The sequence below is a fragment of the Aspergillus ambiguus genome, assembly GCF_047715705.1.
Source record: "Aspergillus ambiguus strain CBS 117.58 unplaced genomic scaffold BDV59scaffold_2, whole genome shotgun sequence".
Classification (NCBI taxonomy): domain Eukaryota; kingdom Fungi; phylum Ascomycota; class Eurotiomycetes; order Eurotiales; family Aspergillaceae; genus Aspergillus; species Aspergillus ambiguus.
Window position 1 is genome coordinate 1,454,905 of NW_027395515.1, and position 22,103 is coordinate 1,477,007.

The following is a 22,103-nucleotide window of genomic DNA, read 5'->3' on the forward strand; positions in this document are numbered from 1 at the left end:
TCCAGTGATCCCGCCGCGGATATGTCAGGCTCCGAACATCCAGATGGCAGTCTTCCTTCTTCCGGTCGCCGGGAGCCGTCATCGCCCTCTGCCGGCAGTGTGAAGCTCTCCGAATCCCAGAATGTCGACATGGGGACTGAGTCGACCGGCTCCGCTCCCAACTCGCACCCCACCAACCCCGACGTCATGGATACAACCGTCCCCGAGGACGATGATGATGCGGGAAACTCTGGCTCCGACAACATCTACCCCACACCGTCCAGCATGTCGACTTACACCGCCGCAACCACAACCCGCACCGAATCCAAATCGCAAGCGTCCACTGCGGCGGAGGTTCCATCCTACGATGACCAAGTCGCCCAGGTCACCCGTCATATGATGCTCCCCATCAAGGAAAACCAAAAGGGTTATGTAGTCTCCATGGCATGGCTGAAACGGGTGATGTCTCGGAGCTCAACCCATGCCAACCAGGGTGACAAAACTGCCACGGAAGGGGACGTTGGTCCCGTCGATAACTCAGATTTGGTCCTGGTTACTGACCCGGCCAATGCGGGCCTCAAGGATGAGGCCGGAGAGCCGTTCGTGCCTCTTCGCCCAGGCTTGCAGCTATCCGAGGATTACGAGGTCGTACCCCAGGAGGGTTGGGATCTCATGATGCAGTGGTACGGTCTGGCCAACCAGTCTCCGGCGATTGTCCGCTATGCCCACAACACGAGTCCAGCCGGAGAGGCGGAGAATATCCAGTATGAGATCAACCCTCCGATCTTCACCATCCTGAAGCTTGTGAACCCAGCTGCGGGTATCAACCCACAGGCCCTGAGAGAGAAATCGATGAAACCGGCCAGAACCCTCGCCAGCCGACACACGAGTTACCAGAAGTGGCTGAAGGAGGCCAAGCAGCTCGCAAACATCGACATGGCCACCAAGGTCCGCGTCTGGAGAATCTTGGGTGGTCTGGGCAGCGCCACTGCCTCCGCAGCCATCACCCCTGCTGCGTCACGCAGTGCTTCTCCAGCGCCTGCTGCGTCTATGGTCGCCAATGCCGGTACGCATCTCGTGCTCGATCTCAACACCTTCCTTTCGTTGTCAGAGGGGGGTCAACGCGAGTTGGTTACGGGCGTCAAGGATCAGACCAACAATCCGAACTACAACGGAAAGGCGTCATTGGACTTCTACGGCCTCGGTGGGAGTGATGTTGTAGTTCTCGAGGAGCAGGTCTCATCTAACCAATTTGCGTCTGATGTGTCCAAGAAGCAGCTGAGCCGACTTGGAATCCCATCTGGCAACCTTAAAGAGGGAGTCTCCTCCAAGCTCAAAAATAAATCGCCAAGCAGTAGTGGTCGGTCGTCACCAGTTGTCGAGCCTATTAGAGGGCGGCGGAAGGACGGGAAGCCGCGTGGCAATACCGGCCTCAGCAACCTGGGCAATACTTGTTATATGAACTCAGCATTGCAATGTGTTCGCAGCGTAGAGGAGCTGACTTACTATTTCTTGAGTGGGTTTTTGTCGTCATGGTTGAAGAACATTTCGCTGACTCATTATCTCAGACGATGTTTACAAGCAAGATCTTAACCCCAGTAATCCACTGGCTCACAATGGCGAAGTTGCCAAAGCTTATGCCAACCTGCTTCGCTTGATCTATGATGAAAATGGACAGTCGTCGTTTGCACCTCGACAGCTGAAGCACACCATTGGTCGGTACGGTCCAGCCTTCTCGGGCTATGGGCAGCAGGATTCGCAGGAGTTCTTGCTGTTCCTCCTTGACGGCCTCCAGGAGGACTTGAATAGGATCCAAAAGAAGCCATATATTGAAAAGCCTGACTCGACTGACGAGATGGTCCACAACCGGGCTGCTCTGGAAGAGTTCGCGAACAAGTGCTGGGATATCTACAAGGCTCGCAACGATTCCGTCATCACAGACCTCTTCGCTGGCATGTACAAGTCGACCTTGATCTGCCCTGTGTGTGAAAAGGTCAGCATTATCTTCGACCCTTTCAACAATCTCACCCTCCAGTTGCCCATTGAGAACCTCTGGAGCAAAGACATATCCTATTTGGGCCTTAACCGGAAGCCTGTGATCGTTGACATCGAGATCGACAAGAATGCCAGCATCAAGGCACTCAAGGAAATGGTCGCGAAGAAGATGGGAACTGACCCTCAGCGGTTAATCATGTGCGACATGTACAAGGGCAAGATCTATAGGATGTTCGACAACACGTCTTCCATCGCTGATTCCCAAATCAGTGGGAATGACGAGATCGCTATGTTCGAGGTAGAATCGGTGCCCACCAACTACAACCCCGACAAGCCTCCGCGAAGCTACTACTCCTATGGTCGTTCTGATTATGAACGAGTCCCTAGCTTTGATTCCCCTCAAGCTGACAACATGCTGGTGCCGGTCTTCAATCGGGTGGTGCAGCCAGCTCGATCCGGCAACCCCCAAAGTGTGCATCGCACGCGATTCGGCGTGTCGTCTTACATCGTGATATCTCGTCGAGAGAATCATGATTACGACGCGATATTCAGGAAGATTCTTGAAAGAGCTGCGACAATGACGACTCGTGATTTCCTCAACGAAGAAGAAATGCAAGAGGTAAACCAGGAAGATTCGGACACCGTTATTATGAACGAGGATGATGCGCAGTCGGCTGACTCCAAGATCAAGACATCATCCGTGGATGGCGAAGACGGCATGGTCGACGTTTCTATGCGTGATGCGTCCGATGAGCCCGATGCGCAGCCAACGCAACATTCCCAGAAATCTATGCCCGAGAGCTCCATTCCAGCTCGTTTCCGCAACCTCTTTACGTTGAAGATCATGAAGGGCCAGAACGAAGTCGTTCCGCTCGGTTGGTCAGGCCTGGAGGACACCAAGGAATACCCTAAAATGGAATTCCGGCGGAAGACTAAGCCCGCCAGCGAACTAGAGGTGAGCAAACGAATGGAAGATGTAACGATTAGTGACGGTGCTAAATATGTTCCGCAGTCTGAGTCCACTAGCGAGTCTGCGGGTGCGTCTGACAAGCGTAGAGGCGATGACGACTCAGATCAGGAGAAGAGCGGCGGAAGTGGTTATGATAGCGCCTCGGACAGTCTTTCCGGTAATGCTGGGAAGACCGAAATCCAGATCAACCCCTTCGTCCGTCCTGGCGAAGGAATCGTTGTTGACTGGAATGAAGACGCCTATGACGCGCTTTTCGGTGGAGATATCAAGGAACGGAATCCCGTTCGTGGAGCCCCTACCTGGACGCATGTCGAACATCTTCCAGACCCGGAACTCTCCCAACGTCGCAAGCTTCGCCAGACTCGTAGAAAGAGGGGTATCACGTTAAATGAGTGTCTGGATGAGTTCAACAAAGAGGAGATTCTCTCAGAGAACGATGCCTGGTACTGCCCTCGATGCAAGGAACATCGCCGTGCCAGCAAGAAATTCGAGCTGTGGAAGACCCCCGACATTTTGGTCATGCACCTCAAGAGATTCAGCGCCAGCCGCGGTTTCCGAGATAAGTTGGATGTGTTGGTTGACTTCCCCGTCGAAGGTCTCGATATGAGTGGTAGGGTCGAGGCCCCCGAGGAGGGCGAGAGTCTGATCTATGACTTGTTCGCCGTCGACAACCACTATGGTGGCCTCGGTGGCGGTCATTACACGGCCTATGCTAAGAACTTCATGACTGGCCAGTGGAATGAATACAACGGTGAGTATAAAATATCGTTATCCGTATTCTCTTGCAGGCTCATCTAACATATAAAGACTCTTCCGTCTCGAGACCCCTTGATCCCCAGAGCGTGGTCACTTCGTCTGCCTACCTTCTTTTCTATCGCCGTCGCTCGGACCGACCCTTGGGAGGGAAGATCTTGGAAGAGATTACGGAATCCTCCACACGCCCTGTGAGTGAATCCGAAAGTGAATCTCGCGGGCAGTCTCCCTCGGGGAATGGTCAGCGCCTCGGCGGCTCTTCCCACAATGGGTCGTCGAGCGCATTGGTCGGAGCCGCAGCAGCTCACCAACCGGGAAATGGTGGTTTGCGAACTGGGGCCCAAGTGGACAGCCAGAATGATGACTCGCCTCCTGAATACTCGGACCGCCCTTCACCCGGGGAAGAACGCCTCGACGGGGACAATCGACTGGAAGGTATGAACTTTGATGATGAATTCGGTTATGGAGGGCAACCCGAGCCGTTCCGTTTCAGCCAACAACCCTTTTGGTCCTTCGACCGAGACACGGATGCTCACGGTCAATCACAGATGACAACGATGTTTCCGGGATCCACCTCTGATGATGATATACTCGACGACGCAAGCAACAAAGCCGTTGGAGATTTCAGCGACTCCGACATGAACCTGATTTCTCTGGCAGATACCCCGGCCGGCCATGGAGTGTGCCCTGGAACCCCTATGGAAGAGGTACCGATCCAGGGAATTTCACTTCCTCGCCAGACCGAAGTCGACGACGATGACAATGACGATCTACCTGTGGTGGAGCTTCGCGTTGATGAAGACTGAACTCTGGACTTCCTTTACGAACTTGGACCTTCTCTTTTTGGACACGTGAAATGAATGATGCTGTGGCTACAATGATCGTCTCATCTCCTACGATCTTGTTAATGTTCACCGTGTGGCTGGTAACTTTCCTTTTTTTTTTTTCGTGAAGGGCTGTTTACACCCATGGGACCTTAGGTTATAAATATGCTTCTCTCTTTTAAAGTGCTGTTTAACTGCTCGCTGGGTGGCGTGGACACGCAGAGGCCAAGTGCAGCTCATGTTTCTTGTCGGATGCAGCATTCAGTGTTTTCTTGCATCTATCCATGCGGGCGCCGGATCGGGCTTGCCATGCATTTGCATCTGTTTTTGGGGAATGCGCCAGTTACAAAATTGCGCGCCCCTGCATCATGTCTCATACTAAAAGAAAAGCTTTGTTATTTGTTTCGCCGGCTCTAGAATTGCGTCGGCTACGTTGCATTGAGAGGTTACTCTATTTAGATGTCGAATACGACGGGTTGACCTTTGGTGGTGTAAAGGACCAAGGTTGACGTTGATAACAGTTAAAGTTGGATACCTGTTCACTCTTTTCCTGGGGTTCCCCGTCGCTGAATGGTGACCTCAACGCCCTTCGTGTAAACGAAGAATCGGTTTTTCAATGACCATTCCTTTTCTGGCGATTTCAACTCGAACTACTCCGTAGCAGCCCGAGCCTCAGTAGGATGTTCACGTACAAAGCGACAAATGTGGGGTGAAGACGTACCTTGAATCTTGTTAGCAGTTCAGGAATAACTTTATACATCTCCAGGTAGGAAATGTTCTTTCCAATGCAAACTCTCGACCCTCCCCCGAACTGATAACGAATGTATTATCAGTATTTTTCAATGTGAAAGGGGGGTCTAGGGTTGAATAGACTGACCGCAAACAATGTACGCTCCATCTCTTTCTTCTTCTCATCGCTCGCTTCCATCCACCGTCCGGGCCTCCATAGCGCAGCATCTGTCCCGTATACCCCTTTATCTTGATGCACAACCCAAGCGCTCACCCCCAGCACAGTCCCGCCTTTGAAATACCTGCCACCTAACTCTATACCTTCTGGCGGTGCTACACGCTCCAATGGCACGCCTAGAGCGGGTGTCAACCTCAAAGCCTCCTTTATGCAAGAGTCAAGGTAGGGAAGCTTATGTGCAATATCCCAGGGAACTGGCGAGGGAAGGTTGGCGTTCTCCAATTCTGAAAGTAAAAGTTCCATAGAATCCGGGTTCTTCAATAGGTAGTACAGCACTGCAGTCAGTGTGATAGCGGTGGAATCTGATCCAGCTTGAACGTTTTGCTGGCACCACCCAATGACCCAACTATATAACGTCTCATTTCAGCATGGTATTAAATGGTATATGGGTTTGGGCGGCTTACAGATCAGGTATATTGGGGGAGTTGGCTTGAATGTTCAAAAATCGTGTCAAGAAATCGCGTCTTTGGTCTCTTTTTTCAGGGTGATCCTGGAGCTCCTTCTTCCGAGACTGGATTTGGTCTAGGGAAAACCTCAAGATTGAAGACATCCTTGGTTTCCAAAACAGACGTGAAATGAAGCCAATGACGGGGTTTTTGTGGAAAAGTTTGTCGAGCCAGGGCATTTGACCGATCTATATACGCAGGTCGCATTAGGGTATTCTCTGATTGATCTCGTACCTGAAAGAACGCGCATCTCCCCTCCCCGAAAGATAGGGAGCAACATAAGATACTCACAGTAGAAATATAGAAGAACCGGTCTTCCACAGTCTGAATGATTCCATCCACGTCTTCTTCCATCTCCAAAAACCCAAATCTCTTCCCGAACGTAATCTCCATGATAACATCAGTCGCAAACCAATGCAACCACGTGCCTAGGTCAAAGGTTATCCCTTCGTCCGCTAGTCTCCCTAGCTTCTGGAAGAACAGTGCTTCAGTGCTTTCGACTAGCGGCTCAAATGACTTGAGGTTCGTCATGGCGTATACTTGCGCAATGGGGCGTCTCATCACCTCGTGAAGGGCTTCATCTTGTGTCGAGAAGATGGTAGGAACGATCTTTCCATTCGATACATTTCCTGTGACTGGGTAGAAGTCTGATTTAGGGTACCGAGTCCGCGCGTTGTACAGGATGGGGAGAACGGAGGGATAGGCTATGGAGACATCGTTAGGCCCGAGCCGAACGAACGGTCCGTAGCGCTTGTGAAGCCTGAGGTGATGCTCATGAGCGGAGTCGGAGCGGACCAGCAATAGTCGATACAGGTCGGTTAGTTTTGCAACAGCTGGACCTGGAATGGAGCGCAGATCCGAACGGAGTAAGGGAAAGATGATGAAGCGGTACAGCAGATATATAAGGGGAGGGATGCTGAGAGTAAAGAGGAGCGGTAGAGGTCCAGAACTAGCATGGAACTTCAGCTGGTTCATTTTGCTCTCAGAGTAGGTTATTTAGTTCAGAAGGGTAGTTCCATGGGTTTCTTTTTTACTGCTGCGTTGCTGGTGAGGGACGCGGCTCACTTATGCGGCGCTGTCATGCTGGCCCCCACGGCGGCTCATACTTCTCTCTCAACGGTTACAAAACCCCGCACATGATCAGCGTAGTCAAGTAGTTTTCGGTTTAGTTTATACATGGAGCTTTCAAAGCCAGTCTTATCTTTGGAAGGAATTACGGTGTGATTAGAAATCAGTCAATCAGAACGTTGATCATAAATGTCAGCAGAACAAGAGGCCTTACATATAATACTTGAATTTGATAGCATCAAGTCGAGATCTGTATCAGTCCGTTGGTTCTCCGTAGTACTTCTTATGAGAAGGTTGCTATCATAGGCGCCCTATAGTAAACCCTAAGCATGGGTGAATAAAGGAACTGACGTTGCGCAAGCTATCTTGCCATTGGTGGAGGGAACAACGACAAACAAACAGGCAAATATATTTCAGGCCTGCAGAATCTCATTTTCGAACACCCCACCATTTTTCATCTCCACTCAACCGCTCAATTAGAATGCCGATCTTTCCTTCTGAAATCATCCTTCAGATAGTGGAGAGCATCGTCTCTCCAACGTCTCGCAAGATACACCAGGCAGATGATCCTGTCACAATAACTTTGATCAGTCTAACCCTTACCTGTAAGCTGACTTACCCTGCTGCCCGGCGACTCCTTTTCCGCCATTGTCTTTTTATCGACGAGACACTGCGCTTAGACAGCCTATTGGACCGAAGTGGCTATTTCGTGGACGACGACGCCGATGGCCCAGAGGCCTATTCGCTCTTCTTGGCCCCGTTTCCCGCACCGACACTCGATGAATGGACAATCCATCAAATTGATCGTCTTTTCACTCGTATATGTTCCAGTCTGCGAGTCCTTGTCGTTGACATGCCTCTACGGAACATCTGGCCTTATGAAGACCTGGATGGAATCCGGCGACCCCTCCGTGAAGCGTTTTGTCGCCTTAAGATGCTGGAGGACGTCTGCTCTGTTCAGGATGAGCTATTTCTTAGAGCTGTTGATGATTATGAGCCACAGGTCTGGACTTTGTGGCCTCGCCTCCGTCGGCTCGCACTGTACAACCCAGACATTGACGATTATTTCGTCGCAGAGCTCCAGAAGTGCCCCGATCTAGCGCATCTCGTTATCATGCGGCCCGACTCCTACATGTATGAGCGGATACCCGACCACCTCGCGGAAGGCTTTCCTTTCGGTTTACAACGGGTAGTGGTAGCCAATACCAGGGGTGGCCACATCATTGATGCTGATGCTCGCTCGTGCGAGGATTCCTCTGTATGGAGGAACAGCTTTTGGGGTCGGATGGTACTTTCGCAGTATCCTGAGGGAACTGGTGAGGAACGGGAAATGTTGTTCCACATTGATGTTCCTTGGGACCCTAAGGATCAGATCGATGATATTTCTGTTTGTCAAAAATGGCTACTCGAGCATGCCGTGGATGGGACAGTGTGGGAAGTCCCAGGAACGCATTGCTCCATGGAATATGCATTGACTGAAATCAAATTTGGACCACGTTGAGCTCTCTCTCTCTCTCTCTCTCTCACACAGACACACAGTTCTAGAACTGTGTTCTATGCTAAGCACAGGAAATACATTGACATAAACAGATGGATGAAGGACCAAACTATCCTTGAGAACCAAGAATATGTTGAATACACCTTATTTCTGAATTCCAACATGCGTCCTATTTGAAGCACTCACCGTGCTCCATTCTCAAATTTGCCAAGTTATTCTGGTAACATTGCGCTACACCGTCTCGAACACAAAGATAACTCTTCCCACCAACCTTCTTATCGCCGCAATTATGCGATGACCGGTACCCTTTGCTTTTCGCCGGGTCACAGCCTCCGTTAAACTTAGCCTTTTTCTTCTTGATCTTCGCGCAGTTTTGGCAGCTGATCAGTGCTGGACGATCAGCCTCAGAAGGAGATGGGGTTTCATCGGCAGAACGTTCCTCAGGTACAAGAGTGTTCTCCTGTAGAACAAGAGACTTTGCGTTATTAGGATCACAACTTTTCATAGGCTCTGCCAGGGACATGGAGAGAAGGCAGAGGAGGAATAGGGAATTGGCAAGCTGAACGAGATGCATTTTCAACTCTTTTGCGGTTAGTTTAGTTCGTTCAATATAGTGGAAATGATACATGAATGGAGATATCATACTGTTCCTTGTGACCAGAGGCACTACAACCTGTTGATGTGAGTAATGTTTCTTGACCAAGTCGGTGACTGGATTGTTTGGCTGAAAGGGTGAACTTATACCACTCAAGAACGATATGCCCACGAGCCCTGTCCGAGGTTTCGTTACTGTGGGCATACTGATTAGAATCTCAACGACATCCCCGCTTACCAAAAAAAAAAAAAAAAGGCAGCCTTGCTTCCTAGGTTACATACATTTACGTCCCCCACTTGTAGCCTTGATGATCTTACCTCAGATGCGGGCAATATCACAACTCTTGGTGACAGAGTCAGGGTATACATGTAGATAACGAAACACCAATTCTTTAATGTGGATAGCTTGTCCTACGTGGGAATGACCTCATGATGTAATCCAGACTCGAAGATGCAATTCAGGTGCATGAAGACCTATCTGGCGTGCCAAAACATTATGCTAAATTACACAGCTGCTGTGCAAGTCGATCATAGTTCCCGAGTATCGCCGACATGATCTCACGAGAGCGGCAGAGAAACGGACAAAGCACTCCCAGATGCAATAGCAACAGTAAATATCCAAGCAATTAGTAGTACTCCTTGTCGTACAATGGATTCTGATGCTACGATACTGGAGGCTAACTCATCAGTTCCATATGCTCCTGACTCTTGGCCAGAGAACTTATTTGGTCGCTGTATAATTCAGTATAATGGATGTCTTGAGATACGCACATCTAAGAAGAATAGTCTAAATATTCCAAGCGGCAGCCATATTGTAGGAGTCGGGAGTATGACATATTTCCCTAATGGGCAAGGTGTTGTCAGGTCCGAACTCACTAGTCCTCAATAGGCATTCTTATTTTTTCGGCACCGGAAGAACATCTGCCCCGGCGGTGGGGTTCCTTCCCAACACGGGAGAAAACCCCGCGATCATCGATGATTCACACTCAGCGATTCAATATCCAAATATCCAACCCACATCATCCAACTGCAGTGGACATACCACCACCATGGCTGATGCAGTCGCGGACAACCTTGCCAAGCTCCAACTCGACCCGGAAACGGGCGAGATGGTGTCGAAGGGCGAGTTGAAGAAGCGCATGCAAAAGCGAGCCAAGAAAGCCTCAAAGGAAGCTGCTAAATCGACTCAGCAGAGCAAGCCAGAGAAAACTACCGTTCCAGCCGCTTCTAAGCCAGCCGAGGCCACTATTGACCCAGACGCTATGGTCAAACAAGGCTTCCTCGCTGATGTCTACAAATTGCGCCCTTCGTCGCACGTTCGGACAAGATTCCCCCCCGAGCCCAACGGATATTTGCATCTCGGTCACGCCAAGAGCATCCTCATCAATTGGAAATTCGCACAATACCATGGAGGTGAAACCATCCTTCGATTTGATGACACAAATCCGGATGCTGAGGAGGAACGATACTTCCACGCAATTGAAGATATTGTGCACTGGCTGGGATTCACACCTTATAAGGTTACTTATTCGAGTGACAACTTTCAACGCCTGTATGACCTGGCTGAGAAGTTAATTGAACTGGGAAAGGGCTATGTCTGCCACTGCAGCGAGGCAGATCTTAAATTGCAGCGTGGAGGTGAGGACGGCAAGACTCCACGATTCCAGTGTGATCATGCCTCCCAAGACGTGGAGACGAATCTTGCTAAGTTCCGAGATATGCGTGATGGCAAATACGCGCCTCAAACAGCGTTTTTGCGTATGAAGCAAGATCTCTTGGGTAGCGGCAACCCGCAAATGTGGGATATCACTGCCTACCGCATTCCCAAGAACCGCACTCCGCACATCCGCACGGGGACTAAGTGGAACATCTATCCATCCTATGACTTCGCTCAGTATGTTCCACTCATAATCCCCACTTTTACACCTTTCTGACATTGGGAAAAGTTGTCTGTGCGACAGCTTCGAAGGCATCACGCATAGTCTTTGCACCACCGAGTTCATCACTGCGCGCGAGAGCTACGAATGGCTGAACAAGACTCTTGGAGTCTATGAGCCTATGCAGCGCGAATTCGGTAAGTAATTTACTTGTATCTTGCGGGGCCCGAATTAATCCCTCCATAGGCCGCTTGAATATCACTGGCACTGTCATGAGCAAGAGATCCTTGAAACAATTGGTGGATCAGGGACACGTCCGTGGATGGGATGATCCTCGTCTCTACACCTTGATTGCGATCCGTCGACGCGGAGTACCCCCTGGAGCGATCCATTCATTCATCAACGAGCTGGGCGTGACCACCAGCTTAAGTATCATCCCTATTGCACGGTTTGAACAGTCGGTGCGCCGTTACCTCGAGACATCAGTCCCTCGTGTCATGTTAGTCTTGGACCCGATTCGTGTCGTGATCCAGGATATGGGTGATCTGGATGGACAGGAGCTCGAATTGCCGTTCTCGCCCAAGCAACCTGAATTTGGCACATACAAGGTGCGAATGTCCTCGACTGTTTATATTGATCGATCCGATTTCCGCGAGGTACCTTCGAAAGATTTCTTCCGGCTTTCTCCGGGCCAGTCTGTCGGCTTGTTCCAGATGCCTTACCCAGTCAAGGCTGTATCCTTTTCGAAGGATGAGACCACTGGTAAAATTACAGAAATCCAGGCGACCTTGGTCAGGGATGGTGCAAAGCAAAAGGCATATATCCACTGGGTCCCTGAAGATGCGCGCAAGGTCACTGTACGCGTCCATAACCGACTTTTCAAGTCTGACAACCCTTCCGCTGTCGAAGGCGGATTCCTTTCCGATATCAATCCAGATAGTGAGGTGATCTACAATGATGCGCTCGTCAACTCAGGATTCGAGGAAGTTCGTCGTCGTGCTCCCTGGCCGCAGACTGAAGGTGAAAAGTCTGGATCTGGACCCGAAGGTGTGCGGTTTCAGGCTATGCGTGTTGCTTACTTTGTGAGTATCCTTATCCAGTTGCGTTACATAACATGACACTAATGGTTCCGTAGGCGATGGACTCGGATAGTACTGAAGACTCTGTTGTTCTTAATCGCATTGTGGCTCTCAAGGAAGATGCGAAGAAGGAAGCCGACAGCTGAACCTGGTAATGTTCACGCTTGTTTTCTTAACTGGGAGTTAAGGAGTGAGATTCGTGGCACAGTGAAAAGGACATATCACTATCTAGATTATAGACTATTTGGGGTTCCTTTTTATTAATGCAACTAACGCCCTCCACTGCCTTGTACCAGGAATCGTTCACGACGCCATATCATCCAATATGTTAGACATCGGTTGGGCGAAGTGGAGCCAAGTCAGATTTCTGGACATAATTACGCATATCCATCTCCACGAACAGCTCAAAGAGCTGCTGTTAAAAATGCATCCTTTTTCCATAATGAGGGGGGAGATATTTGGGAAATATCCGACACCATCTTCGGATCGGATACCCCAAGTCAGGAAGGGCCACTACCTAATAGTCTCGGTCATTGAGCGGATGAGATTATCGATGCAGCTGCTGGTTCCTATTTACTTTCCTGTTGTGTTCTTTTGCATGTCATGAAGTATCCTACCAGGGCCCAGGAAGAATTCTCACATAAGAAGCACATAATTCTCTTCTGTTGGATTGCACCTAGTTATTCCGTACCCGTTTTGGTATCGATGTCAGCCCTAGCTCTGCGTATATTAGGCGCAATTAGGGGTTTCCTGTCATTGGCCATTGTAATTTAGGCAAAGTTCGAACAGGGATATTTATTTCTTTTTTGTTCTCCGGGTTCGGAGTACGAGAGGAGTATATTTTGGACGACTATATCACATGAAAAAGATTAGGGAACAGTACCTATCCATGAAGTTGGGACAATTCTCAGAAGAGGCATACGCCAATAAGAATGAAAAATGTTCCGCTACTGATTAGGGATTACCATTTAACCCCAAGGGTGATAGGAGGCATTATGATCTTGAATTTGAATATCCCCACTGTCTTGGTATTCCTTTCTTCTCACCATCAATTCCTCCACATCATATCTCATTTCTGCCTCATAGCGCGCTCGTATCAACAAACCTTAGGGATGGTTCCACTCCGCGGAGACTGTGGAAATTATCCACTGCAAGAAATCACAATACTGTCGGTTTGTGGAGAGCAAAGTGGGAACGGTTTGCAGACATGGTTCTACTCGACGCAAATTTTGAATTTACGAACGAGATGTGCCTGATTGAGAATAAATATGTGGTTGGTTACCGCTTCATGTCGAGGGATGAGTTCACGGCCTTTTTTCGGTAAAGCTTTCCAAAACCTCCAGACTATCTGTATGGTCGACTCCGGGGATTTGGAGCAAACCGGAACTGATGAGATCGCTGCTACATGGAGTCTTATCTACCATGCTGGACAAAAAAGCTTAAATCAAGGAACGCATGGAACAGGTCGGGGACATGACTACGAGGTTTGACTGCGAAAAGGTGATTGGTTTATGAAGAGCATGAGGATGCATGGGTTGTATTATAAAACAACCGAAAGAATTCACAGTGGGGAAATTTCTAACTGGGGTGGTCCCGTCGACAAACGTGCTATTATAAAAGGGAAGCGTACAAGTTGGAACAACAGAGGGCACGTACGGGAGCAATATGGACATCAATTTAGGAGGCAACGGAGGTTTCAGTTATCACTTTAAAATGCACTGTCTATACCCACATTATTTCAATAAAGCTGGAAAAGTAGCACGGCGCATGCGTTTTGCCGTCGAAGGCGATGGCTAGATAGGAAATATCCTCATTGTTAAGGACTGGGAGTCATGGGAAGCCACTTCACCAGACCCAGCGCAAAACAGCAGAGTGCGGCAATTCCAGTAAGTATCAAAATGGCCAATATATCGTAAAGTGAGACTTTTGTAGTCGTGCTCAAACCGGACTTTCTGCGACCTCCGTATCCGCACCAATACGAGGTCTTTGGACGTGCAAGAGATACTTGTTCTTGGTGCTCCGTATTCGGAACTATCGTTATACCCTGTAGCACAGTATCTCCCGTCGTATTATATAAAATCGTCTGGTCAGCATGCGCATTGCTTTCGGAGTACGGCGGCGGCGATATTGAATTGCATCTGTGCCTATATGAGGCCAGTGGACGAACAGGGGAGACTGGTTCCGACTGATCCATGTTTGGATCTATATTTATGCGTTGTAGCGCATTACCGCCATTCATATTACCCAAAGTCGCCTGATTGGCACGCGCATCGACTCTGGGGTAGGGTGGTGGCGGTATTGAATTGTATCTGCACCTATGTAAGGCCAGTGGGCATACAGGAGAAACTAACTCTGGATGTTCCGCATTCGATGCTACAGTTCTGCCCTGTAGACCAACATCTCTAGCGCAACCGCTTGAGGTGTCTTGATCAGCACGCGCTTCGACTCTAGCATAAGAAAGTGGTGGTATTGAATCTATCTGTGCGGTCATTTCAAACTTCACGGTATTTGCTGCAGAGAGGCTGCTATTTTCTAAGACTGTGAGATCTTTGCGTTGATGGATGTCAGTCCAGGGAGATACCTAAGTATAGGGTGAACAAGTAGGTACCTACCAAACTGCAACTTAGCATACTAGTACATTGTGCTAGGCAGAGAGGAAGGCAACAGGCGTGTGTCAGGCTTTTACCGTGTTTCTCTTATCAGTGACGATATAGTGACATACGAATGTAGCCAACGTACCTGAGAGGTTCTCAGAGGATAGATGGCAACATATTTCCAGTCCTTGTTCTGAACTAATACTATAAGCAATAAATCTTGCTTTGAAACAGCCAAATCTCCAATATCTCCTGCATTAAGAGCCTGGTTGGGCAACATCCGAGGCCAAAACAGGCATTTAATAGCCAGCAAAGAATTCTGTTTATGAGAATAAAACAAAAATGAAATGCCGGCTGGAAGAAAATCTGGACCTTTTGGAGAAAGGTGGATTTGACCTAGGCGATGGTGCGTATTCACTAATGTATAAGGTATATCCATGACCTATACTGATGCCGGCGCAACAGATCCATATCCTGGACGGATATCCTACATAGATGAGTCGCGACGGTCTCCTTCATTGGTCGTGATAGCCGAATGTCTTTTCCTTGCGTACCTTGTTATTGTTATTTGCGTAGTTGTTACATCGGTGCTAGTGAAACGCGCATTCGATATGCCATCCTCGCTTCTTTAGGCTGCTCCATGATTGGTGGTGGGCATCGAGTAACCACTTCTATAAAAACACCCGTTTGGAACCGGACGGCCGGAACGAGAAGACAAGGTGTCTCTCGACACTAACTAGGATCTATGGAAAAAAAGGTGACACGCGGCGGGCAACAATGAGGATACATGAAGCAATCTATACGAACAGCTGCTTTGACCTCGAATTGCTGACTATTTATGTATACGGGAATTCTTTCATCCTATACTATAATAAACGAAACATTTCCATCGCTACTGTGTACGATATCAACTCAGGATTCGTAATATGGGGCTGCTGTTAGCGGACATTGTGTCGATGGAACATCATTGACAAGAGTAGGTAGCTGTAGATGATGGGAATATTACCACGCATTACTCTTGGCGATCCATGGAAGGTTTGAGAAATTACGCTACAAAACCGCAATGTATGAAGTAAAATTTAGAAATCAAAACTATAGAGAAGGCCACGGTTTTTTTTTTTTTTTTTGATAAATATTCTGGTGCTCAGGGAAGGCACCAACTAGGTCACCTAGCACCATTTGGCTCTGATTCAGTCAGGCAATGAACTGTGGACATCACCCGAGTCTTCCTTCATCAAGCTCAATTCAATGGTACTTAAAACTTAGAAAATCTTCCATTTATACATAGATAGATACACGGAAAATTAGCTATTGCTGATCTCATGCAAATTGACCTTTGAACAACGCCATTCCGTTGTCCAGTATGCTAACCCCCAAAACCCGATATGACCTTGATCCGAAATAATAACAAAAAAACTGGGGGTATTCGTATCCATCAAGAATAGCAGCAAGAAAAGTAAAATAGGAAACATTATAGACCAGCGTCATCTCCCCAGGAGGGGCGCCCGGAAATGATTGAAGGTCAATCAACTTTGAAAACTGTACATGCGCACCTCGCAATCCTCACTACCGGTGGCAAAACGGCTGTCACCAAGGCCTATGCAAGTCACAGGCCCAGAGTGACCCGTGAATGTGCGTTCGCACTTCCCGGTTCGAGGGTCCCAAATCTTGACCATGCGGTCTTCGGCGCCAGAAACAATACGCAACGTGTCGGCAGCCAATGCCCAGACACCTTCTAGATGTCCGAAGAAAGTTCGTAAGCATCTCCCGGTGGTTGTCTCCCAGAGTCGAATGGTCGAATCCAATGCGCTCGTCACAATGTAGCGAGGAGGGACAGGGCGGCCGTTCTCGAAAGAGGGCCCAAACAAAGAAGACTGAGAATCTAGACCCATAGTAGCGGCCTGAGGCGACGAAGGCCCTGAATCGTCAGAAACAGTACTGACATTGTCGTTCTCGCATTCTGCATCATGATCCTCGAACTCAAACTCCCTTGGCAAAGGAAGCACTTGCTGGACCTGACCGACATGACCATGGAACGTCCGGATACACTGTTTGGTGTCCAGATCCCAGAGCCTAACGGTACAATCGTCGGAAGCTGAGAAGACAGTGCGAGAAAGGGTGTCAACCCTGACCGCATTAACCCAATCTGTGTGCCCGCGTAGGAGACATGTGGACTTGTCTTCGAAATTCCAGATTTTCACCGTCTTGTCAACAGACGCAGATGCAAGGATCGTGGCGTCGAAATGCAAACCAATGACGCCGCCTCTGTGGCCTGTGTATGTGGAGATACACTCTCCCGTCCGCCAATTCCACACTTTGAGGCTGCGATCCATACTGCCGCTGATCAATTTCGTGTCGTCAAATTGGAGACAACGGATTCCTGATTCGTGTCCATAGAGAGTTCTCAATTCTTCCCCGGTCTCCGTGTTCCAAATCTTAATCGTCGCATCGTAGGAACCGGTGGCCAGTATATTATCTTCAAATTGCAGGCACATGACCCCATTAGTGTGGCCCTTGAAGATCTTGATCGAACACCTTCCGTATTTCCAGTTTGTCCCAACTTTGAACCGGTCCTTGTACACCTCTTTCCATGGTCTGTAACGCTTCTTGAAGTAGGCATCGTCCTTTTCAGAGTCGGAGGCAAGGGAGGAGCATTGTCGTTTAACGATTGCTGCGTCTTCATCGCTCGTGTCCTGCTTTCGCTTTCCAGAACCAGAACTCTCGGGGGCCGATGGCTGTTCACACTGCTGTTCTCCGGTGTAAGTAAGACTCGGCGAGGGCCCGCTTATATCCCATGTTGTAGCACGTAGTTCGATTTCACGCTTAGATTCACGTAGTCGCTTCCGCTCAAGTAAGGGGAGACCCCATCCACACTTTTTGCATTTGCGATGAATATGTTGCTCGCACATGCGATGCCAGACAACATCATCATCGGCAAGGGCCCTCCAACGCCGCGACACCTGTGCGGCTTTGCAAAGGGATGTGGTGTCGAGGTAACAGAGGATCTTGAAGGAGATTTCCGGAGGAAGCGCGGTCAGGAAATCAATTCGGATAAGTTCACGAACAGTAGCGGAAACGAATGAGAGTTGTGGAAAACAGCACTGGGCCATAAGCCCCTGCAGGATCAGTTTGCGGTGCTTGGCGGGAGCAGCAGAAAAGAGCGACCAGATATGGGCGATGCCTTGCTGGTCGCTCTGAGGGAGGGTCTCGAGGTCCTTGGAACAGTTAATCTTCATATCGGAAGAAGAGGAATTGGAGAAAGAATAAAGTGCTTACCCTTTGCAATTTATCCATCGAAGGCTCGTCGGCCTGTCGACGGCACTTGATATCCGGGCGGTGGCGATAACAGTATTTGGAGTTCGCACCGCTCAAGTCCTCCGGTTTCCCTGTCCGCGAGCCTAATGGACCGTATTGTTCAGGGATGTGTTTTGCAAGAAAAGGCGCAACGTTTTCGTTGGCAAGCTTTGCGGAAGTTGTTGTGACGTTGCTAAAACTGTGGGGCCCATGCTGGGTAGTATCGGCCTCGGAATCAACCTCATCTGCTGGTTCAGGGGTGCCTCCGAAGATGGACTTGAAAGACACCTGGGTTGAGTCCATTTCTCTCCCACAGTAAAGTCTCTTTCCTGTATCTGTGCAGTCGATGATTCTGCGTCCAAGTTTCGATGGATTCCGGTATCAAAGTGCGTCTCGCAGTCAGATTATTACGGTGATCATGCTATTGTTCCCGTGATACAGCCGTCTGGGAGCAACCGATGCGTAAACGAGGTGCGAAATTACAGACAGGGTAGTTTGCGACGAAAGAGATGGGTGAGGAGGGTTGTGGCGGAGAGAGGTTCGGTGAGGACCGCGGGAGAACCGTAGCGACGATAAGGGGAGGAGAGAGGAAGATGCGCAGTTGGACCAGCCAGACGTCGGGAGAGCGAAATTCCTGCAGCTATATGTATGTGTCGAGAGGTGCAGACCAGTGGGAGAGGCGAAATATGAGAGAACCAAAGAGTCGGCGACGACGCTGCATCACGCAAGCGCCGATACGGGTCTCGTGCTGGGCCTGGCACGTGACGGCGATGGCGCCATAGCCGCCTCCCGTCGCATCACCTTCTCCCTGGCGGCCCACTTGATGGCGACGAGACCATCTTCTGCGGCACAATCCCTCGCCATCGCGAGGATCAATTGCGGATCCTTCCCCAGAGGACAGAATCGGCTAGTGACAGCTGCTCCAGTCGCGGTGTCCGTTGGGACCTAGTCTACTGCGACTACACCGCACATCCGCTTCTTACTCAACCTAAAGTCGGAACAGCTCACCGCATCTACTGCGTACACTACAGCGTACGTATAGATCACCATCAGGGCAACCACGTATCGAAGCTGAGAGTGGAGCCCTTGTCTTCGCTGGTGTCTGTGTTTTCGTCTCCTTTCCTTTCTCCTGACGACAGCAGCCCGTGCAGTGGGAGCTTTCGAGGTCAGTGTTTATTCCTGAGGCATTTCACAGTCCGAGTGTCTTCGAGCGTCACTTTCTCTTCCCCCCTGTTTGTTTCCTTGTATCCTGTTAGATTAATTTCTCACGGAAATCCCTCAATACGACATCCATGTTCTCAGCATTACCAACCCCTTGATCATACCAATCCTTCGACTTACCGCCACTCCTTCCCGTACCGAAAGCCCCGGATGCATCATTCTTTCTGACGTCTGAGAGTCGATAGTTTTCTATATTTAAGCAAGGATCGACGCCACCCCGGTAGCTCCATATGGGGTGACTATGAGCTAAACTGACGCAACATTTCACAAAATTCCTCCGAAGTCTAGATCGCATTCGTTCTTGCAAGGTACCTAGCGACACGAGCGCCCGGATTCGCACAACTAGTGGACATCCCGTGCACTGGAGCAACTGGGAAGCCCGAGGCTTCTGGAACGAATATATCCTGGGATACCCTCCAGTCTGGAACGTCGTCGACTATGTCAGCTTCGGAATCCTCGGCGACTTCAAGTGTCGCATGCCAGGGCCATGAGTCGTCACAGGCTGAGCCGTCAATTCCTCAGCTAGAAACGCTCATCTCTCATCTTGTTGCGGCCAAGCGGTCTTTGTCCTCCATCAATCATGTGTGGCGTGCAAATGAAATTGTGACCTCGGCCCGGTCCGCTTTGGAAGAGAGTGTTGTAGTATCTGCTCGCACAGGGTTTCTGAGGAGGGGCCTCAATAACCAGTTGCGACTCCTCTACAGCGTGCGCGCCGAGGTCGAAGAAGTCTCCGTACGTGGGCGCTCTGAGTTTGCCGGTGTGTTACGGAGTCTTGATGCAGCGGACGCCCGCCTAAGGAAAACGTTAAACCTATTGCGTGAGACTATCGTCCATGCGTCATTCCGCCCTGAAGGCGAAGACGCTAAAAGTCTCCACGACTTCGTCGATGAACGTGGCGTAGAGGAACTCAATTCGGCTATGAAGGGTGCGATCGATCGCACCAATGATGCACAAGCGGAACTTGAGACATCCAACTGTGCCTTCGATGACGAGCTGCAATCCATCAAGGAAGCTTTAGGCAATTACCGAACCGCCACGAAAATGGCATCTTCCCGGTCATCCGCCTCGTCAGCTTCGTCATCTGCGTCCAATGCGAGCTTGCCATCATTGTCCTCCGTACCGTCTATGTTACATTCGCTAGAAACACATGCTCAGGAATTGGCTAATCTACTAGAGTCGCTTGTACGTCACTTCGACCTATGTGTGACCGCTGTCAAACATACCGAGGGTGGAGGTGCAGCTGCCAGGTCTATCACCGGCGACATGCCCACCGGAATGAATGTCAGCGGCCGTGGCGGGCCAAATATCGAGGAAGGAATCAACGCTAACCTTAACGCGCCTCTTGATCCTCTCAGCAGTTCTGAATACCAAGAAATGGTCAGTGTTCTGATCAAAGACGCAGCAGAAGCAGAGGATGTCGTGATGGAAATTCAAGATCGTATTGGTGAAATGGAGTCGACATTTGAAAATGTCTTGGCTCAGAGAGACGCCTTTCTGTCTGTGTACAATGCCACCACGTCCGTCTTTGAGCACATCTCTTCCCTTGCATCTGCCCGCCTTCCCGGTTATATAGCGCAGGCGCACACCTTTACACGTGTTTGGAAAGATGAGCACGAGCGAATTCAGGGAGGACTGTCAGACCTGTCCGATCTCAACACTCTGTATGACGGCTTCCTAGAAGCATATGATGGTCTCATCCTCGAAGTTGCACGTCGGAGACATGTACGGCATCGCGTTGAGAAAGTCTTACGTGATGCTAAACACAAGTTGGACCAACTATACGAAGAGGATGTCAATGCGCGCGAGGTATTCAGGGTAGAGCAAGGCGATTACCTACCCTCCGATATATGGCCAGGGATCGGGCGAGAGCCCATGCGTATTGAGTTCCACCGCATATCCGGCGGCACTCTGAACGATGCCCGAAACCAAGACGCTGATGCAGACACCAAGCCGGAAGCTGACACTAGTGAAATTGCAATCCAGCCACCTAATGAGATCCACGGTGATGGAGAAACAATACCTACATTGCCCAAGTCCCTGGTCGAGGAGGCACTCGCCCGGCTAAAAGCTAGAAATAGCCATAATGCCTAGAGTAGTGTGCCGTCCTTACCTCGATTTTGGTGCATCAGCTGGAGTAGTTTTTTTTCATCCGGCTAGCTCTTATTTTTTGAACACTCCAGTCGGCATGTGGCAGTCAACACAGCAAATGACCTAAATGATGAACAAAAATTAGGCTTAGGCTTAGACCGATACCAGGTCATCCGCCTTACAGGAAGCTACCTCTGGTTTGACGCATACTCTACCACAGTTGATTGAGGTTGAGATGTACGCGCAAACGTGGACGTTCACTCGTGTTCGGTCGGATGATCTGGATGAGGTTCAAAGAGAGCTCTGATGGGTCACAGGAAACCTGACTGCGCAGATATATACTGGGTAGGATTTGTCCGTATGGAGATACCCGATATTTCCTACTATATACTGTGTAGAGATCTGTTAGTTTCGAAATTTTATTAGTAGATCTCAGCGTACATATGATATGCCAGTACTTATGGCTTGTCTAGCCTTGGGCCGTGTTTGAAGACTAGGATTAACCTTATTGGAAATCATGCGGTGAATCTCTGGGTGGGTCCTAGGACTACCACTTAATATATATCTCCGCATGCAAGGGGTGCCGTATAGCACTCAGAAGTTAAGCTCGCTCGCTCCTAACATAGTAGAGGTGTTGAAGCGGTGTAGCATATGCAACTGGATTTCGGCTCAGTATTGGCAAGTATATAAGCTACCTAAACGGCTGTTCAGGAAGGGGATTACTGCCTTCTGGCTGGTGATTCTCACCATATACAATAACAATGCAGAGCAATTGGGTCAGGCTGGCATTGCAACTGAAGCCTCAGACCATTCCTCTTGCCCCTTTGAGCAATACGCCCCAAGATTGTGGATAACC

At 49.6% G+C, this 22,103-nt stretch overlaps 6 protein-coding genes across 6 annotated transcripts; 4 read left to right on the forward strand and 2 right to left on the reverse strand.

Moving 5' to 3' along the window:
* Positions 1-129: 129 nt before the first annotated feature.
* BDV59DRAFT_190716 (putative ubiquitin-specific protease UBP12) lies at positions 130-4,503 on the forward strand (the record flags this gene model as incomplete). The annotated part of the gene is made up of 4 exons (XM_073691794.1): positions 130-1,495; positions 1,548-2,929; positions 2,987-3,695; positions 3,752-4,503. 4 exons carry the CDS (start codon positions 130-132, stop codon positions 4,501-4,503), a joined length of 4,209 nt encoding a protein of 1,402 aa, XP_073552716.1.
* Positions 4,504-4,999: 496 nt separating this feature from the next.
* On the reverse strand, positions 5,000-7,365 carry BDV59DRAFT_52699 (cytochrome P450). Its single transcript, XM_073696558.1, has 6 exons — positions 7,217-7,365; positions 6,226-7,135; positions 5,893-6,122; positions 5,399-5,834; positions 5,243-5,332; positions 5,000-5,171 (listed from the first exon to the last, which is right to left on the reverse strand). Exons 2-6 carry the CDS (start codon positions 6,907-6,909, stop codon positions 5,061-5,063), a joined length of 1,551 nt encoding a protein of 516 aa, XP_073552717.1. The 5' UTR covers positions 6,910-7,135; positions 7,217-7,365; the 3' UTR covers positions 5,000-5,060.
* Positions 7,366-7,450: 85 nt separating this feature from the next.
* Positions 7,451-9,136, forward strand: BDV59DRAFT_168966 (uncharacterized protein). Its single transcript, XM_073688150.1, has one exon. The coding sequence runs from the start codon at positions 7,484-7,486 to the stop codon at positions 8,501-8,503; it is 1,020 nt and encodes a 339-aa protein (XP_073552718.1). The 5' UTR covers positions 7,451-7,483; the 3' UTR covers positions 8,504-9,136.
* A 941-nt stretch (positions 9,137-10,077) lies between these two features.
* On the forward strand, positions 10,078-12,825 carry BDV59DRAFT_168968 (glutamine--tRNA ligase). Its single transcript, XM_073688151.1, has 4 exons — positions 10,078-10,988; positions 11,041-11,168; positions 11,218-12,053; positions 12,107-12,825. The coding sequence occupies exons 1-4, from the start codon at positions 10,144-10,146 to the stop codon at positions 12,194-12,196; spliced, it is 1,899 nt and encodes a 632-aa protein (XP_073552719.1). The 5' UTR covers positions 10,078-10,143; the 3' UTR covers positions 12,197-12,825.
* A 3,038-nt stretch (positions 12,826-15,863) lies between these two features.
* Positions 15,864-18,641, reverse strand: BDV59DRAFT_168969 (F-box/WD repeat-containing protein). The gene is made up of 2 exons (XM_073688152.1): positions 17,921-18,641; positions 15,864-17,859 (listed from the first exon to the last, which is right to left on the reverse strand). The coding sequence occupies exons 1-2, from the start codon at positions 18,239-18,241 to the stop codon at positions 16,171-16,173; spliced, it is 2,010 nt and encodes a 669-aa protein (XP_073552720.1). The 5' UTR covers positions 18,242-18,641; the 3' UTR covers positions 15,864-16,170.
* A 601-nt stretch (positions 18,642-19,242) lies between these two features.
* On the forward strand, positions 19,243-21,744 carry BDV59DRAFT_52763 (autophagy-related protein 17). The gene has a single exon (XM_073696559.1). The coding sequence runs from the start codon at positions 19,598-19,600 to the stop codon at positions 21,248-21,250; it is 1,653 nt and encodes a 550-aa protein (XP_073552721.1). The 5' UTR covers positions 19,243-19,597; the 3' UTR covers positions 21,251-21,744.
* The last annotated feature ends 359 nt before the right edge of the window (positions 21,745-22,103 follow it).

Coding starts and splice junctions, on each gene's coding strand:
- BDV59DRAFT_52699 (XM_073696558.1), bottom strand. CDS start 6,909: ATGAACCAGCTGAAGTTCCATGCTAGTTCTGGACCTCTACCGCTCCTC. Junction 6,123..6,225: donor GGTTCTTCTATATTTCTACT/GTGAGTATCTTA, acceptor CTGCGTATATAG/ATCGGTCAAATGCCCTGGCT. Junction 5,172..5,242: donor AACTGCTAACAAGATTCAAG/GTACGTCTTCAC, acceptor GCTACGGAGTAG/TTCGAGTTGAAATCGCCAGA.
- BDV59DRAFT_168966 (XM_073688150.1), top strand. CDS start 7,484: ATGCCGATCTTTCCTTCTGAAATCATCCTTCAGATAGTGGAGAGCATC.
- BDV59DRAFT_168968 (XM_073688151.1), top strand. CDS start 10,144: ATGGCTGATGCAGTCGCGGACAACCTTGCCAAGCTCCAACTCGACCCG. Junction 11,169..11,217: donor GCCTATGCAGCGCGAATTCG/GTAAGTAATTTA, acceptor ATCCCTCCATAG/GCCGCTTGAATATCACTGGC. Junction 12,054..12,106: donor CTATGCGTGTTGCTTACTTT/GTGAGTATCCTT, acceptor ATGGTTCCGTAG/GCGATGGACTCGGATAGTAC.
- BDV59DRAFT_168969 (XM_073688152.1), bottom strand. CDS start 18,241: ATGGACTCAACCCAGGTGTCTTTCAAGTCCATCTTCGGAGGCACCCCT. Junction 17,860..17,920: donor CGATGGATAAATTGCAAAGG/GTAAGCACTTTA, acceptor AACTGTTCCAAG/GACCTCGAGACCCTCCCTCA.
- BDV59DRAFT_52763 (XM_073696559.1), top strand. CDS start 19,598: ATGTCAGCTTCGGAATCCTCGGCGACTTCAAGTGTCGCATGCCAGGGC.